The 19,879-nt window shown below is 40.6% G+C and overlaps 1 protein-coding gene across 2 annotated transcripts; it reads right to left on the bottom strand.

Moving 5' to 3' along the window:
• Positions 1-1,653: 1,653 nt before the first annotated feature.
• Positions 1,654-18,785, bottom strand: stx3b (syntaxin 3b). 2 transcript variants are annotated; one of them, XM_083785459.1, is made up of 11 exons: positions 18,409-18,785; positions 10,044-10,118; positions 9,132-9,231; positions 8,452-8,526; positions 8,259-8,329; positions 7,845-7,953; positions 7,618-7,691; positions 7,386-7,520; positions 6,586-6,696; positions 4,198-4,311; positions 1,654-3,747 (listed from the first exon to the last, which is right to left on the bottom strand). In XM_083785459.1, exons 1-10 carry the CDS (start codon positions 18,436-18,438, stop codon positions 4,222-4,224), a joined length of 870 nt encoding a protein of 289 aa, XP_083641585.1. In that variant the 5' UTR covers positions 18,439-18,785; the 3' UTR covers positions 1,654-3,747; positions 4,198-4,221. The 2 variants fall into 2 exon arrangements, with proteins under 2 accessions (XP_083641585.1, XP_083641586.1); XM_083785460.1 differs by lacking the exon at positions 4,198-4,311.
• Positions 18,786-19,879: the final 1,094 nt, after the last annotated feature.

The following is a 19,879-nucleotide window of genomic DNA, read 5'->3' as shown; positions in this document are numbered from 1 at the left end:
CAAAATTGTAATTAGCCATGGTTCACATGACGCTCGTACATCACACAGTCATGTTTCATGGCTACAAGCCTATACATTGCTACAATTTAATTTCATTCATTCATTTCTTCATAGCATAACATGCAAGAGAATTACATACATGAATGTACACAACACTTAATACAATGCACGCAATTTGATTTTTATTACATAACATGTACTTTATAATATGGTAACTTGACACTACATAACCACTGAGACCCCTTTTCCACCGGTTGGTTCCCAATGGGAATCGGTTCAGTTCTTTTTGGTTCTTAACTCCATGAGCTAGGCTAGAGATCCAAAATTGGAACATTAATTATGAATTGAGTGTGCAAAACTATACCTATAATAAATTGTTTATAGGATCAATATAAGTAAATTAATATATGATAACCCATCCACAGTAGTAGATGTTTTTATATGTTCCTAAATAATGCCTCATTTGCATATTTAAACATTTAAAATGTGCAATACAATAAATCATTGTTTTCATGTAAGTAATCAACTGGGGAGGTTTCATGGTGATAACAATCTAATATATATAGTTTTGCCCACTCAATTCATAATTAACGTTCATATTTGGAGCTCTGGCTCATGGACTAAGAACCAAAAAGAACTGAACCGGGTCTGAATGAGTGACCACCAGTGACCACTTGTACAGAAAACCACCATTTCAGCACCACGAACATACAGACAGATCGTACACAAATATCTCATACAATCACACACGAAACTTTTTCAGACTATGAAATAAAGTACGGATAACACTATTATTGAGACACACACACACACACACACACACACACACACACACACACACACACACACACACACACACACACACTACAAGGATGGAAGTTAATCAATCAACCAACTTTGCCTCTGGGCATGAGGCAGAAAACCTACTTTCCAATGCCCCCGAGATTTGCTGAAAACAAGTTAGATTGCCTTTGCATTGAATTGGTAGAAAGAGTAATAATGCACTTGATCCAATTAAGCTTACAGTAACAGTAGTTTGTCCAACTATGTCCAAAGGAATGATCTTTACTCTAAAATCCCGACAGCCACCTCAAGGAGGCGCCAGTGTTTCCCAATTGGATTTTAGCAAATGACAGGATATTTGATCATCATCATCGTATCAATATGAGGGGAGCTGACAGGGCTGAAATCATTTTTGTTTGTTTTTTTAATAATAAAATAATTTTAAATAAAGGGGACAAGAGGAACACTTGAGTCAATCTTCTAGTTGATGGAGAAAGCCACCTGTCATTCCACCTAGAAAAAAGCAGACACATTTTTATACTCCAAGCATTTTTACAACACTGAAAGTCATTTATAGTTGGTGTTTATTTTACCTGTTCTAAACCTTTATGAGAAGAAGCTGTATAGATAGGAGAAGCCAACGATTCCAATTATGACACAGCACAGGGTGATCATCATCTTTTTCTACAGAATTCAAGGAGAGCATGATTATTATGTCTGTATACTTACAACTAACCACACGAAACAAAGAACTTGAGGAAATAGCTGAACAGGTGAACATGGGGTCAGACAGGGAAGGGTGTGGGTGTGTGTGTGTGTGTGTGTGTGTGTGTGTGTGTGTGTGTGTGTGTGTGTGTGTGTGACTGTGTGTGTGTGTGTGTGTGTGTGTGTGTGTGTGTGTGTGTGTGCGCACGCATGCAAGAGATTGTTAGAGCAGAATGACAACAAAATGCATTTACCTCCTTTCAAATGATTCTGTCAGAGACCCGAATATAAAAATGTTTTGGTTTGACATAAATTACATTACATAAATAATTACAATATGCTAAACAGATTCATAGCAGTGCTATTGAAACATGTCAGTTTAGTCATACAAATATTTATTGCCATAATTTCAATTTCATTCTAGTTAAAGTATTCATCATAATATGGTGGACCCGTGGGCCACCACTCTGTAGATGTAGCAAAGCTGATTTGCTACAAGCAGCATTTCTTCCCATAAAATGAAAACAGACATTAACTACACCACAGTCAAAATAATGAACAACAATAAAAAACAAACAAATGGTCTTTCTTTGCCAGGTGCAAAGCTCAGTGGAGTAGGCATGTACAACAAACCATGGAGGTGACACCTTGAAAACAAATTATCAAAAAACATAAAATATTTAATTCCTTCGACATTTTGGCAACATGAATAAAAGTATATTAATTAAGTCTTATACACAGATTTCAAAACATATTAAAAACATTCTGGTTAAAATGTCTAATTTACAACCCCTTATTGTGGTGTGAAGCAATGGGTAGGACTGATTGGATTATTAACTGAAATCCAGTCAATAGATCTTCTTGCTTTCAAACAATGCAAGGCCAATAAGCAATGCCAAAAAGTGAACAATGGTTAAAATCCAGTGGCCAGGGGTTCAGATTCTACTAAATGCAGTGCAAGCCAAATATTCTGTTATGCTAAATAGTCTGTTATACTAAATGCAGTAGATGTTTGTTTTTTTAAACATTGCTGTTCTTCCAGATTTGTCATCTTATCCCAGTCCTGGGCAACTATTTACATAAAATAAAATAAACTGGATTCACCCAATCTCAAGAATCATAGGTGAGAATAGCACACCATTCCTCTTTAAGATGGGGAACTGTAGCTTATATTCAGTCAGATGAGACATGAGCAACTGTATTGGAGCAATTTATGCAGAGGTGATAAAGTGTTGTGCAGTGCACGTTGTCACTTAACAAAGAATACACTTTCTGTTGAAAGTTTGTAGGATATGTTACACATACGCAATAACTTTTGATTAAGGGCATACCTTTTTCCAGTGTCACATGACTGACTATGTCCCAGTGTAGTAGATACTACTGTAGCTAGCTTTTCATTATAACATTTTTCTGTCAAGGCTCATTGTTAAAAGGATGCATGGCAATCAGTGGTGTGTTCCAGGTTTTTTCGGAGAGTATACAATTCCCTCCCACATGCACTGCATGCTCATATGCGTGCATGGTCACCACTGTAACAGTGTTGTTTCTTTTATTGTTAAGTTAATGCGTGAACTACTTCGAAACTGCCATTATCACCTCAATAGCCACACATAAGCCTTCACCTCAGACACCACATTATCACATGAAAAAGGCTATTGAAGTCTACATTCTTGCTGCCCTCAGCCCCTCATCAATGATGGATGATGAGACAATCTTCGGGGACGGTATACTACATATATAGAGCAACACACTAGAACACACCACTGATGGCACTGTATCTGATTCTGGAGGCATCAAAAACAAATTTCAAACACTGAAATGTTGTATAATGATGAAATGTTATTTCCCAGTTCCCCTTTCCCCATAATCATCCGAGATACAATATGTATTGTACCTGTACACTAGTCTCACTTCCTCATTTGCAATGGAAAATCCTCAGGCACCTGATTGCAGTGGTCCAAGCCTTATAAGGCTCTATGCCTTTTGTGAAAGTGTCTCACTGGGTGCGTTTGTACTGGTTAGAATTCCAACCAGACAATTTCAACTCCTCCAGACCAGCACCAAACGTTCAGTCAAAAGTGTATCCAAATGGAGTGATAGATTTCAGTTTTCTGTCCACTCTCTCCTTGGTGGGAAAGTTGATGAAGGGTAACATAACATGGCTGATGAAGGGAGGTCCTTTTATACTGTCTGGGTGAGAATGACAATGAGGAGAATGAGGGCCACCACAGCACAGCACACGGCGATAATGATGATCTTCTAAAAGGATGAGATGGAGAGAAAACATCAATGTGTATTGTCATTCACTGCATGCAAATGCTTTAGCACCAAATGAGCCCACAGGCCAAACACCAGCACAAAACTATTGTGTGTAGCTAACCCACTAACAAACACACCCATGGGGGTCCTGGGGGACAATGATATCATTCATTGCATGCAGATGAGACATTAGCACCAAATGATCCCACAGGGCAAACACCAGCCTAAACTATTGTGTGTAACTAGCTACCCACTAACAAACACACACACACACACACACACACACACACACACACACCCATAAGCCACCAGGAGGAAGAAAATACCTGCTCACAGTCACGGCCTCACACACAACTCAAGTCGACGAGAATGCAAAGCCCTTTCCCAAAGCTCCTCTCATACCCACACCCATTATGGTACACCCAAGGTTATCTTACTCCAGTTACTCACCCTTCCCTCTACTCAAACAGTTCATCAGCTTCGCTTCAATCCCACTGACAACCCCACAATCAGAGCTATAATGGCCAGCAAGACCAGCACAACGACCATTATTATCACCACTTTCTGTGGGGAACAACCAAGTGCATAATATTAAAAACCCAGAAGGGAACAATGAAAATCTTATGCTATAGGTCTACTGCAGGAGGAAGTAAGGTAACAACACAATGTATTTACTATTTAGTGTAATATAATGATTTGTAAAGAATAAGTAAACACACGTCAATGATTTTATTTTTAATACTAAGATAAAGTTCTGAAAACAAACATATTCAGCAGATCAGTCATAAACCACATAATATAGACAATGACATCACACAGAGTTTAAAGAGCGCAGATTGGCAGTTTGTAATAGGACAGAGAGAAAAGAAGAGAGCAAAAGCTGTGTTTGTGTGACTGTACAGTGTGTGCGTGTGCGGCGCGTGCGTGTGTGTGTGTACATCTGTGGAGAGTGAAGGCTCAGGGATCCACAATGCTGAAGGAAAACTGGAGGATTGCCTGGGTAGGTTACAGTGCACAATGATGGTCAGGCCACAAGGTGAAGGTTCAAGAACAGACGTCAAGGGATCAGGGATCATCAAGGTTCATTGGATCAAAGTCCTGATGGTAGAGGTGGTCATGGCCAAGTTTCCCATAAGGGGAATACCACTCGTCTAGGAGAGTTCAGTATTAGAAAAGAACATCGTCTGTGAAATCATAGTCTTGCATAGCATGGCAATCAGAGATCTCTGCCTACCAATACATCTGTTGTCCCGCTTTCAAGTTGCATGGCCCGAGTCCTGACAAATATCTCTAAAACACTGATATGTCCCGGTTTTCAATATTCACTACAAAATTGTCCCGGTTTTTGACAATTAAAATAATAGTTGTTTTCAGAGGTTGCAACCGTTGCATAGACCTTTATCATGTTCTTTTCATGTAATATGCTCAGCTAACCAAGCAAATGCATTGCATGTCTGAATTCAATGCTGATGCTGATGTTTGTCAATAATGTATACAGTATGTGCATGCGAACATGCACATTGACTTAAGTGTCCCGGTTTGAGGGGCTGAATATTTAGTCACCCTAGGCTATGAACGAAACAATTCAGAAACAAACTGCACTGTAGAACCAATGCAAAAATTATGATAGTGCAGTTCTAAATATTGGGACAGTATCAGGATTGATTTTCCATGCATAGGTTTTAGTGTGGGTTTTAGGCTATGTGAGACTAATGAAGTCACAGCTGATGTTCAAGATGTTTAAGCACTTAAGCCCCAGCATTCATATTCTGCAGAACGTTTGCATAAAATAGCAGGTTTATAGCTTGTAGATTGGCTATTTTCGTTTCAGATATTGCATGTAGAGTGAAAACAGCCATTAACCTGTATAGAGCCCTGAATCCCAGGGTTGACCGGAGTGGTCAACCAAATATAAGTTTTAAAATCGCTGGGATGACACAGGGCCATAGTGATGATAACTGGGATTTTTTAATTGTGAATTAAATTGTGCTACTAGTCAACCTAATTACTTGTTTACAGGCCAAACTGAGTGGTATTCCAAACCACTACAGTTACCATTAGAATGAAGATTCTGTGCTTTTGGGAAACCCAACCATTGACCTCAACAGAGGTCACTCACGCGGCGAGCCTCTTGCTGAAACTTTGCGGCTTTCTTAGTGTCCGCTACCGCCCGCTCCACGAAGCCCACCGACTGGTCCATGTTGCTCTCAATCCTTTCAATCATTCCACCCTGACAGTAGGCAGGATGTCGCACAGTGAGAAAGTGAGAAACGTGTGCAGAGGCAAAAGACAAGAGAGGAGAGAAGCAAATCCAGAAGAAGGACACAGATGCCATTACCCACAGTATAATCCAGAGTTTTCCAATCTGGCAGGTCCATTTTTACACGTCTCCATTTCAAAAATAGCAGATCTGTATTTTTGACGTTTTTGAAAATCTTTGAAAATGTTGTGCTTATAATGATATGCCCAAAATATATTTGATATGTCAAAAGTGTTTAATTAATACTCTGGATTTGACTGGGTAGTCAATGTGTCATCAGCAGTGTGGAGCAGATGGGATTGTGTGACTGTGAGAACGTCATGTGGTTTTGAGAGTGAGAAAGATTGAAAACCATGTAGAAAAAATGCAATGGGAATATGAAAAAACAAATTAGCAGTTCTGCTAATTTGCGCTGTTAAAGCCGAATTTATGTTTCAGCAAGTGACATGTCGATTGACAAAAATGACGTATTTTCAACTGAAGGAAATGTTGATGCGAGCTGCGTCATTTAATGTCATGGAACACTCTTTTGCCAAATCATAAATCAACTGTATGAGCAAAGAATGGTTATACAGTACCTTACGAGCCTTTGTCTTGTACCTTACTGCTTTCTTAGTTTCGGCCTTAGCTGTGGCTATGTGGTCCACAGATTTGGATACATTCTGTTCTATGTTTTCTACCACATGACCCTGAAAAGCATACAGAAAACAAAATTAAAACGAGCAAGATAAACTTTAGGGTTTCACTGCTCAGCGCAATACGGTAACGGCACGTATATTTTGAATAGGAAAAACAAACAAAAAAAGTCATAACTATGGACTATACAATACAAGTTGTAGTGGCAAAACAATTAACATTAAATTGTTGTGTAAGTAAGCATCTCAAGACAGGAAATGACTGATAATGAATCATAATTATTAGTGACAGCAACTCAAAAAACACATCACAAAAACATCAATACGATAATGAATAATTAATATCGCACACAAACAACAACAAAAAGACACACAGAAATACGGGGCAAAAAAGTGCCTTACCTCAAACAAGGCTTTCCCTCAGAAGGCATGACATAACCAGCAAAAACAGTATGAGGTTATGCATCATCATTAAGCAGCTAAGGTATTGGGAGTATTGGCTCTAAAATACCTATGGAATTGTACTTACTCCAAATGAGAAAGTCTACAAAATCACTGGGGATAAATGTGTGTATCACTTACTGAAATAATTTATGTCAAATCCCATAATGATTGGGTGGTGAGATGAAGTGACAGAGATATGAGAGGACAATGCAGAGGACAATAATGAAGTTAAACACAATTGGTTTAAATGAAAGGGCTACAATGGATGGATGGATGGACAGATAGATAAATATGTATACCTGGCTCTCCACCAGCATGGCAATGTCTACAAACATGTCATGGAGCTCCTTGATGCTGCTTTCCAGTCTGACAATATCTTTGTGTCTGGATTCAATCTCATTCAGTGCCTGCTTGGAAATCCCAGAGTCCACGATCTGTAAAGGATAGGAGTCTGGCATTATCACCCAGGACGGTACTGTGCATATAGATGAACAAATACACACACTCTCACACACATGCACACACACTTACCCCAGCTGTGAATACAGCAGCATTGCCACTCTCCAACATCTCTTCCAGTTCGTCATCTGTTGTTGCCTTTCCAGCTGCAACAGAAAGGTGAAAGTAATTATTAGATCCCGAATTATAATTCAGCACATAGCTGAGCAAACACATTTGACATTTACAACAACAATTAGTTAGTCAAAGTGACAAGATGGCAAACAAGATGTTTGTATGTGTATGTTTCTCTGACTCACTGATCTCTAGCTGTCTCTGGATACGTCCTTTACTCCTCTCCCTGAAATCCACCTGGGCTTCATTGTACTTTGTCATCACCTCCACAAACTTCCTGGACAACACTGCATGCTGGGAGACATTAGAAAGCTCTGGGTCAAGTGCAGCAGCTTTCATGTTAACTTGTTGCATTCCAGCTCGTTCATTGGTAGTCCACAGTGGTTTTGAAAGACTATTAACTTCAATGTTTAATTGACAGCATACAAACTTATCTTGCACTGCCAAAGTCTCCAATTTATCTGAGACTAATGTATTAGTTAATCAGACAATTATGATGGTAAGTAAACATACAGCATGGATCCAGTTATAATTTATATCAAGTAGGTTACCAACCACTAATCACTAGTAAATTAAGTTGTGGGACAGCCATTGTTTACCTGGGATTTACGTATCCGCATGTCAGCTGACACCCTTTCCTGCTCATCTGACTCCAGGTTCCGTTCGATGGCTGGGGGAAAGAAAAGGGGGGGGAATGAGCCAATGAAAATGTGCAAATTACAACAGACATGGTTTTCTTTCACCTGTTGTGTTTGTTGGTCAGTGTAGTGAGTAGTGTAGTAGTTGACCTACTCTTCAGTTTGTTTCTGGCATTGTTAGCCATCTTCTTAACGTCATTGGTAATGGCCTCCAAGTCATCTTGTGTTTCTGTTGAGGAATTGAGAATATTTGATGGAATTGTCCTTATAGGACAGTATGGGACAGATACTTGAATGTAAACATTTAAGGTGTAAGAGAGCGGTAAAGGATATATTAGAGATCAAACTCATTGATTATAAAATATGATTAAATCAATTCCAATTCAATTCTCTCGTCATTATAGGCAAAGAAAAGTTTCAAAATAGTGAAAATAGCAGACATCATATATCAATGCGACACATTGTGAGCTACACCATTGTATGACAAAGTATACAATTTCATGTTTGTTGATCTCAACTTGCTTCTCGATTATTTGATTAATCAAAAAAAGTAATCAATTGAATAATCTGTAATTATGTATAGTTGTGGTACTAATGTAGAAGAGGGTATGCTATGCGCATGCATGAAGTGAGTGGCAAATCGAGTGGCAATTGGTGAGTTTAATGTAGTTTAACGTTGTTTAATGCAATCGGATAGAACTGTATGTATGGGCTGTCAAGGTCGGAAAGTAATTTCTTTGCCACTCAGTAGGTGTTCTCGCATAACTTCCCAGTATGATGATGTCCCGCGAATATCCTCTATAGAGAGAGCGGCGAATACAGAAAGTGTCTCACTCTGATCCGACGTGGGAGCAGATAGGATGACCGAATAGAGCTTCTTGATCTCAGCCACGTTCTCGTCAATCTTATCAATACTGTTCCTGATGTCTTCAATCTGAAAAACAGAGAAATAACAGAAAAAACACAATAAAAATCAAGTACAACTTCACAGTCAGTTTGCACTCTTCACACAGACGTTTACCACGGCAAGGCTTTCTTAAAGATATTTTTTTTGCGGCTTACGCCTTTATTGATTTTTTTTTTAAGGGATAGAAAGTAGGCTGACAGGAAACGGGAGAGAGATGGGGGGATGACATGCGGTAAAGGCCGTGTCGGGTCCGGGAGTCGAACCCGCGGCACACCGCGACTGGATCACCAGTCCGGTGCCCAGACCGTTACGCTACGGCCTGGGCCTCGGCAAGGCTTTCTATTCCACAACCACCGATCCCCCTGATATGCCCATATATGGCAAATTACAGATAACATCAGCAATCTCCATATATGGGCACAAAAGGCACAGACAGGCGGTTACAACAGGTACTGTGACAAGGGGTGCAACGCATATTGCATAACAGGGTCGGTTATGCATTCCCCATTTGAATCGTTCACAACTTGCATCATACCCATGTAAGCCGGTACCCAACAGGCAGTATTCTGGTAAACATGAATATGAATAGGGATGAACGCAGTCGCACATGCAAAAAGAATACACACTGTCACAATAATGACATTTTACTTGACGATAATTGTGATTCAAATAATTGCCTAATGCTGGTCTCGTCACAAGTTGACTCTCATACACAATATAATAGGTTATCAGCTGTTCTGTGCACATGCACACATGACGCATTTAAAATGCCGTACCACCGGGGTGGGTTACGGCATTACCACCATTACACCACTGCTCAAAACAGCAAACCTGTTCACCTGACAGAAGAACTCATCCATGAAGGCTGCATTGTCAATAGCGATCTCCACCTCTTCATCATCGTTGTCACATGTCTGAAATAAAAAGGGCAAAGAGCAGATCCTTTATCAGATGACATGTTAACATGCATGTTAAAACTGGTCAGTATAGAGTAGAGACCACTACTAGACTATCAATTGAAGACATAACTTAAAAATGTCATCCCTACTAGGAATTTTAAGAAATTTCATTGATTGATTAACTTTATCAAACAATCATTAATTCATAGATTCTGGGACAATTTTAAGGCCATTTTATATTTCACACAATAATTTTATGTGTAGATTAGTTTAGTGTGAAACCTACACGCCCTGACAAAGAGACAGCAACAGAACGCAAGTGTCCAGACCGAATTGATTGATTGAATACTAAAGTACAGAATAACAAAAAGTACAGAGGCACAGAACAGACATACAATCCTAAAAAAAAGTATATTTACTGAAAAACAGTAGGGGGGGGGGGGATAATTTATTTTGGCAAAAAAAATTGCATATACCGTAGGTGCTCTTTTATGGCGGTTTTGAAAGAAGGTAGGGAGTCACTTTTTATGGCTGGTGGTAGGGCATTCCACATTTTGTGGTATATTAGTAGAATACAGTTATCCCGGTGTTAGGGCCAAATCTGGGAGGAATGAGATTAGTGGAGCTCCCCCTGGTGATGTGCCCATGAGTGTTACTATAGTTTGACAGGTACATTATTGAAAACTAGGCCCAATCTGAGGAGATCCTGCCCAAGAATATTCTTTGGTTGACATTCTTAATTACTTTTGTTGCCATTTACTGGAAAGTTTGTTTTAAGAAATACAACCCAGATAGGTACAATTTTCCTTGTAATAACATTGTGACCCACCCTGGTTTTTGTACCCAAAAATAATGGAATCAGTTACCTAGGTGTAATGAGTTTGTCATCAGCAAGCCATGTGCCGATTTCACTGAGCACTGTGCTAAGGGCTTTTTCCATACTGCAATTGTTCTCTATTCCGAGATCAGGAAAGCAGAGTCATCCGCAAAGTCGCAAACAAGAACATAAATATGTTTACACGTCAATTCATAAACACCAGGAAGCCACAAAATTTAAGATTTGTACCGGTATGTGCACTTTTGCTTTATTCAAACAGGAAATTGTGTAGAGAGAGAGAGGAAGCAGAGTGATATCTTCAGCCGTTTCATGATGTAACCGTTTCATGATGTAGCGATTTTGGTGTGGTTGGCTATCAGTGTGCCACAGAAGATCATTCTTTAAGGTTGGAAAGTAGATGTGTCATTGTGAGTGAGTGAGTGAGTGAGTGAGTGAGTGAGTGAGTGAGTGAGTGAGTGAGTGAGTGAGTGAGCGAGTGAGTGAGTGCGTGCGTGCGTGCGTGCGTGCGTGCGACGTGCGTGCATGCGTGCGTGAGTGCGTCATGATGGTCAATTCGGCACAAGCACCAGGTAGGCGAAAACCACGTCATAAAACAGTGGGTAAACATTAGGTAACGAAGCCACACAGAGCTCAACTTTGTCTGTGAATATTTATTTGCACTAGTAAGGCCGGGCTCAAGGAACCTAACCTGTTTTGAATACTATGCGCTGACCTTGAAGGAGACCTCAGATAAGCACAATGTCAACAAAACAAATAATTTTGGCAGGCTGCTGTGTAATGACTGTAAGACAAGAATGACTTGTCAAAAAGGATAGCAGAAGACTGCAAAAATAGTCTGCTTTTCTTCCATTTGTCTCTGCCAGGCGATCACATAGAAAAGACTACGTTTTCGCCCCCGTCCGTCTGTCTGTCTGTCTGTCTGTCTGTCTGTCTGTCCAGCTAGTCTCCGGCACCGTTGGCCCAGTCGCTACGAAACTGTGCACACTCCCTGGATGCCAATTCCGAACGTCTGCCACATATTTTCCAGAACGGCCTGGAAAATGCCTCAAATCATGAATTTGAACATCCAATTGCCGTAAGAAGAAATGGCACCCATTCCACATTGGCCTATTATAGCGGCACCAGGAGGCCACAATAACCTACCTGGCAGGGATTTGTGGTGCGAGGAGTACTTTTTTCTAGTTCACTCTCATCTCATTGTTGTATAGGACGGTGACAACTTTAATTTGTGACCTCTGAGTGGCACTGTCCAACTGAAGACTTCATACGAACATGTCTGTCTGGAGTTGCCCTGAGTAACAGTCTAAAGTATCAGCACTCTGCACTTGACTTTCCTCATTAAAACACATAGAGCAAATGGAAAAACTTAGGCCACACGTTTATATTGACTCTTATCCTCTCCCTCTGTATTGGAATCACCCGACGTCTCCAAGTCTTTCCCCGAGTCAGCTGACCCAAATGACTGTGCTCTAATCAGCATGTAACCTACCCTCCAAGGCATGGCTCAGTCTACAAATGGTGTTCTCAGTCAATACTCTTTACAGTTACTTATACTGTGGCATAGCTCCATCCATTCCCTCTATCATAGATTAGTGTTTCTCAACCTGCCCACAAACCCTTTCAAGATTTTCAACTGGGCCAGAAAAGGTTGAGAACCACTGCTCTATCCTATTCTATTACTTCTCATGACATCAGAATGTCGTTTTGTAAACATAAAACATTACAGGCAGCACAGGGTTAACAGTACAGTTTAGTATTACATTCGAGCAAGAAGAATCAGTTCATTACATCCTATATGGCTGTGTTTTAGAAAGTCCTACAACTGACATTTGAATAGCAAATGTAGCATTCACCATGAACAAAGATAGACAGCATACAACTGTTTTTTTACTTTACTTGAATCATACAAAAACATCATGTGGATTGTGTGTGTCATGTATGTACACTATGCATTGCACACAAGCACATAGGCTACAGCACAATGCCTAACAATTCTGTGGTAGTAGAGATAAGAGTAATAGTTTCCTTCCTGTGTCTTTCTCAGCAAAAAAGGGGGGGAAATGGTGTGAAAACTGGACAGTAACCAACCCCAGAGTGACAGAGTGTGACTGTCACTTTTCAATTACTAAATAATAATACAATAATACACTTTATTTATATAGCACGCGAAGCGGCTTATGACATGAAGTGCTGGAAAGTTGAAAACCCCCATCCCCACCCCAATACAAATTGACCACTACAATAACAATATCATTAAGGAAAGTTTATGCATGTACTGGGCGGGTTGTTTTTTGATTGATTGATTGAAATATTTATTAACAGTTTGTAGAATTACAGTACATTTCAAGCACAAACTCAATACAAAGACTGTTAACTGTGAGTGGACGACCCAATTAAGCATTACACTTGTTTACAACAGGGTCCACATTGTTCAATTCATCTAAATCAAATCATCAAAATGGGTTGTCCATTTTCCAGACGGGGGGAGGGGGGGGATAATCTGAGGACCCCCTCAAAAGGGGTCGCGACCCCCAGGTTGAGAACCCATGCTGTAGAACACAGTGGAGAACACTGACGTCACCAAATTTGGAGCAATGCCCCTCTGCACCGATATTGGTTAGGGAAATACAAGGTTCACTCCCACTCTTATGCCACATTTCCTGAGTTGTTTGCCCAGTCTATAGAGAGGCTACACACGGGTACTACAAATTTCACGCCCCAAATGAGACAGCGTCCCCACTTCTGGTCTGTTGGAACCAAGGGGCCAGTGAGGCACTCCAACGTTGAAGCGCTGGGCCCTAGTGGTAAGAGGAAGGACTGCAGGCGGACCCGTGGACTCATGACAAGGAAACCCCGTGCAGCTGGGCTTTAACATTGAGCGCACGGTTGCATTTCCGTGTTGGACCACCAAAATTTGGTGGCCTAAAAAGGCGGAAATAGACGGTCCTTCGGGCTGCTTCAAAACGCCAGATCAGTCTCTATCCTTTTAATACTCTATGGTTGGAACGGTGTACTGCAGGCCAGCCCATAGAAGTCCATTGAAATTCAACTGTAGTTAGCCTACTTTTAAAATAATATGAAATGAACTGAAGACTACAGTACATTGATTTGAATAAAAATATGTGTCTTTGTCAAAATATATTGTTGTTTTCTCAATATAGGATGCATTTCAAATTTAATTTACCACTTGAATGAGTAACCCATAATGTTAACAGAGCAGAGGGGAGACGGCAGACAGAGAACTTGTCGCTTTTAAGGGACGTCACTGCCTTTACGAGGCTACGAGCGCCGACTTTGAAGAGTGGAATTCTCAATATACATCCCGATCCCGACTGACTTTGTTATTCATGTCTATATTTTGAACAAGTCACAGGCTTACTATATATGTTCTACCGACCGCGGAGCTCCGACGGTGTGTTTTACTGCTGTCAACTTGTTGTATAATTAACTTGGCTGAATATTTGCATGGGAAAATAACCCAGCTAAATGGAGGAGTGACATCCTGTTTCACAAAACCTGGATTAACTAATTCAGGATTTAAGCAAAAACCAGGCTTGTTAAATCCTGGTCCGTAGAGCCTGGTTTATTCCGTTCCACTAAAGCCAAGGGAGGCTTAGAATGGGCGGATTAATTGAATAAGTGTGGAAAGAATCATTGGTTTGTGATCAGATTGACTGCTCAATGAACAGTAAAGACATCAGGATTAGGATAAACCTGGCTGTTGCCCTGGTCCGGAGCAGGCCAAGTCCACAGCATTAGTTTCCATGGTAACTAGTGTGGCATTGCCTTCATGAAACCGAATCAAGCCTCAACCAGCCTCAGTCAGGTTAACTGGCAAAATTAATCTGGCAAAATTAACCGGCTTTCATGAAACTGGTTAATCGCTGATCCAGGATATATAAACCAGGAAATCTGTTAAATCCCGGTTTAATCCCTAATCCAAATTTCGTGAAACAGGCCCCTGGTCAAATAAAACCACACTACAGGATAAATCCAAAAGTAAAGTTAATGTCAGCAGACTGAATTCCAAAATGCATTTACAGACCCCTTAACTCCCCAAAACCCCATACCGAATGCAGTATAGAACCACTAGCTACGTAGCAGCTAGACGAATTTACCTCAACATACATCTCAACTTTAAGTTTAAATTAGAATAAAATTAGAATAATTTAAAACGATTTACTTTTACTATTAATTCAGACAGACAGGCTGGTCTGGTTGTTTGGAAATGTTTTACCGTCACCATAACAACCATGGCAAACACATGTAACTTGCTGACCAGCTGTAAAGCATTGGAAAAGCATAAGAGCGCTAAGATTGGCTGTTCTCACTGAAATAACAGAAACATAGTATTTGGAAAACAAAATATTTGTATTTATACTGGGAATTCATTGTCTGTGCATATGTCCTGTTACATAATCCCCCTTTACAAGGCAATGACAGGCAGAGGTCAAGGCAAAGTGTTGGCTTTACGGGTAGCCAGACTCACTGATGCTGATGTAGGAGGTTAGTTGGCCTACAGAAGTTACCAAATGATTGGTTGTGCCACTAAGTAGCTCATGTCACAGAGAGGTTTCCCTTCAATATTTTAATCTCTAGCCTTTCTAGCAAAACCAGATGAGAAGTGAATGTACGAATAAAAGTCCGGAAAACAATGAGCCAACAGAGGAACAGATGCTCTACTAATAGGCCTACATCATTTCCAACATTCCCTACTGATTTACCATGAGCTTATCCTGTGCTATGGCTGTCATCTAACCTGGCTAAATGCATGACAAGTATAGAATACAGACACAATCAGATTCTGACAAGTACTGGTATAGTATACTGATAGACCATGCAGTGACCAGGTACAGCTTTTCATATGAATTGAGAACTGCGAATGTTGAGTTCCGCCCTAAATGCCAATAGCACACATTCTCCCCTCTTGCCCTCATGGTTCGTTGTTCTACAGTTTACAGAGTACACTGCCCAGTAAGGAAAGTTGGGAAACAAAAAATGTAAACAACATACTACAAAGGGAGTTGCTGAAATCTTTTTCTCTGTGGGTTGTGAGAACATCAAAGTAAAATGTGATGTTTATTGTTGTAAATTTACCATTGAGTTCTTAGTTACGACACTTCCATCTATTTATGCAAACTAACTTATCTCAGGTAGGCTAGCCCAGCCAACCTGTGACACGCTAAACTACCGGAATCATGTACCGAGTGCATTCAGCTATGAAGCCTTGGTTCAAAACATTATGAACACCTTAGAAACACCTGAGAAAGAATGGCATGTTCCACTATTCACCAAAATGCTCTGACCTACTAGACTCAAAATGCTTATTATATCAATATAGCTTATGTAAAATAGAGAAAATAGCTCCAGGCCAAACTATTATCCTGAGTTTCCTGCTGCTCCTCTTTCCAGCATTATGTCAGCTGACCCAGTCACGCTTGGAGCATGGGTTCACACACACACGCGCGCGCGCGCATACGCACACACACACGTTAAGTTAAACACTAGGAAGGAAAATGAACGATGGACAAGGATGGTAAAGTGTAAAAATACAGAGGCGAGTTGGGCAGAGTGTGGCGAGCGTGACAGACTTCACAGGAAGACTGTTGTCAGGTCTTCAACACATGAATATTGACCCAGTAGATATGGTGACCTACATTACCTGTTCTCTAGTTACAGCAGACCACGTCACAATAACTTAAGCTTAATTCACACTTTGTTATAGAAAGAAAATGATTTTCAGCACTTGTTAAGGAAAGGGTCAATGAGGCTTTAGCAAATATTTGGCAAATTACTCCATGTCTCCATGGCAACGCACCCGACTAGGGCTCAAATGGAACAGGGCCTCGCCCAGTGGGGGGCAAGCTGGTTAGTTACATCCTGGTTACCTTGTGACTGTGAGGCATTTCAATTTAAAGGAAGTACAGTGCTACATAAGAACAAAAAAGCATGGCAAACATATACATAAACAAGTAGTTATCATGAATGAATCATACGTAAGCTAAGAACGTAATAGTGGAATATCTAGAGTATATAATGAAACTATGCATATATACTATATACTACATAAAAGGCTATAAGTCTACATAAAATAAAATAAAGTCTATATAAAATGCTATATAAGTTACTAGTACACCTACCATGCAGTAGTATCATCAAATGTTCTCAGGATAATTTGATTCTGAATTCTGTACATAGCTAAAACAGAACTCTCTAGCCTACAGCGTTATTTTATTTTTATTTATTTTTTATCCCTCAACGATTATTGGCCAGGGAGGCAGTTTAGAGACCAGGATTACTGCATGCTTTTTGTGAGGGTACCTACCCTAGGGGATACAGTGAGAACATGCCAAATCCACACAGAAAGGCCCTTTTTCCAACCCCACCTAGGGTAAAGGGTATTGGCACTGATGACGCGGAGGATTCCCCCAGTGTGAATCGAACCCATGCAGGACCATCTAGCTGTGAGGTGACAGCACTACCATTCCCCGATTAGAAAGAGTTCTAACGCTATGGACCTGAGCTAGCTAAATGCAAGGTTACAGCCAGGTGATTTTTATTGGGTTCAATGATTTTATGTTCTCTGTAGAGGTTCCGCAATCTTTTTTGAGAGGCGCTAGCCCTCCTATGCACAGCTTTGCCTTTGTGTGTCTGTACCCCATAGCGATGATTTGATTGGCTGAGGGCTTAAAAAGTGAAGATAAAAGTGAGGACACCAAAAGTGACTGGCCGGAATGTGATGATGTATGATGATAAGAGCGCCCCTCACTTCACACAAGTGTGATTTTTACATTTTAAACGTGTCTTATTTAGATACACCAATCATGACATGGGCGTTTAGTTGTTTATGTATTTGCTATTGGTTAACTTAACAGTGAGGGGAGTTAATGAGTTCACTAATTTAGGGTTACAGGATTCAAATCAGACAAATTCATATTGAGAAGATTTCAGAAAGTAAGTCTTCTAGTCTTCTAACATACTTTAAAATAAATTAATGGTAGCTGACAGATGCCACAGCCAAGTGTAATGACTGATATTATATGAAAGAGATTGGTGTGCCTTACTTAGCATTGTTTTATGTATTAGGACTAGCTTATATTTTCTTACTTACATATTGTATCATCCCTACAGCGGTGCTGCCATGCCATCACATGTATCAATCAATCTACACTACAGCTGGGACAAAGCAACTATGGCTGTCATCCCCCATCAATGTGTCTGCATCTATATATCAATAGAATCTATCATAATTTCCCCATAACTTTCAAGTCATGCCATCACACTATTTCCTCCTCGAACTTTTGCCAAAGGTCGTGTGTGTTTAAGATAAATCAGTGTTGAATTAGCACAACTCCTGACAGTCATATATAGTGACAAATCTTATTTTAATGCCATACACAGAGGCTGGTGTGGTTACAGAAATATACATTCAGTAGCTACGTTTGACGTTTCCTCGCAACAACTTACCGCTCTGAGCTGTTCCAATCGGTCCTTCATATTGCCGACAGTTAATTAAACTCTAAAACAAAATTAATAAATACTACAATATGCTAATATGGTATTAAAAAACCGAGCCGTATGTCTCGAAACTCTTCAGCCAGCTGGCAGGCTAGCTGTGCAATAGGGTCCCACCGCCAGTGAGACTAAAGTCCGTTCTTCAACTTCAAGTCTTGGGAAAGGTGTCTTTGAAGATGACTTCTTCAATCAAAATGACTCGTTTCCAGCCACCGATGTTCCGTACAATATGGCTGCTGGGTTTAAAGCCAGTGGTTTTTGTTAAATCTCTTCGCTCAGGGGATTAAAACAACAGTTGTGTAGAGCACTATAATCTCTCTCGCTCTCTATCATTCTAAAACGCACTTTTCTGGCTCACGCATGCGTAAGGGGGCCCCTTGTACACTTGAATGAAGCCACGCCTCGGACTGACTGGTGGTCAACACAACACAACACCTGCCTCATTTATACTCCGCAGTACGACGGTGCTGCTAGTCCCGAACCCAAGTCTCATAAAGGTTGCGGCATAGAGTCGTTCTCAAACCTTTTTCATGTTTGAGTGATTGATTGAAATATTTATTAACAGTTTGCAGAATTACAGTACATTTCAAGCACAACTCAATACAAAGACTGTTAAACTGTGAGTGGACGACCCAATAAAGCATTACACTTGTTTACAAGAGGGTCCATGCACCTTGTTCAAATCATCAAAACTTCTATAGCCTATAGCCAAAAAGAACAGAACAGGAATTCATCATAAAGGAGGGAAAAGGGGGGGAGGGGGAACAAACAGTGAGGGTAAAAAGGGATGGGTGATGGGGGGGGGGGGGGGGGGTTCGGGGCCAGTTTAGAATTGCAGCCGTCCGTAGGTGCCCTTTGAGATCGGTTTTGAAGGAGTCAAGGGATTCGCATGTCTTAATGACTGTTGGTAGGGCGTTCCACATTTTGGTGGCATACGTAGGAGCGAAAATAATTAGTCCCTTGTTTGTGCCGAATCTGGGTTGCACATGGTTTGTTGCACTCCCTCATGGTGTTGTGGGTGTGGACTTCGTTAACATAAGGAAGTATTTAGACATGGCCCATGGGTATCTTGGTGGTGTATCGAATCTTGTGGACCAGACCCATTGCAAGATGCTATACTCTGTCATCGACCCTAAGCCATTCCAGCCTGTCAAAGTGGGCAGGGGTGAGGTGGGTTCGGGGGGTGAGGCTAAGTAGGAGCCTGACCAGTAAGTTTTGGGAAGTCTGGAGCCTTTAAGGGCCTTTGAGGTACTGTGGTACCAAGAGGTGCATGCATAGTCACAGAAACCTTGTACGAGGGCTCGGGTCTTCAAGGTGTTTTTAACTTTTTGTTGACCAGTGAGGAGATCCTGTAAAGGAATCTTGTTCGACTTTGGTTGACTTTTTTGATTACGTTGGTGGCCACTTTATCACCGGAAAGATT

The sequence above is a fragment of the Protomyctophum parallelum genome (genome assembly GCF_964188405.1).
Source record: "Protomyctophum parallelum genome assembly, chromosome: 16".
Lineage (NCBI taxonomy): Eukaryota > Metazoa > Chordata > Actinopteri > Myctophiformes > Myctophidae > Protomyctophum > Protomyctophum parallelum.
This window is presented reverse-complemented; position numbering and strand designations above follow the sequence as displayed.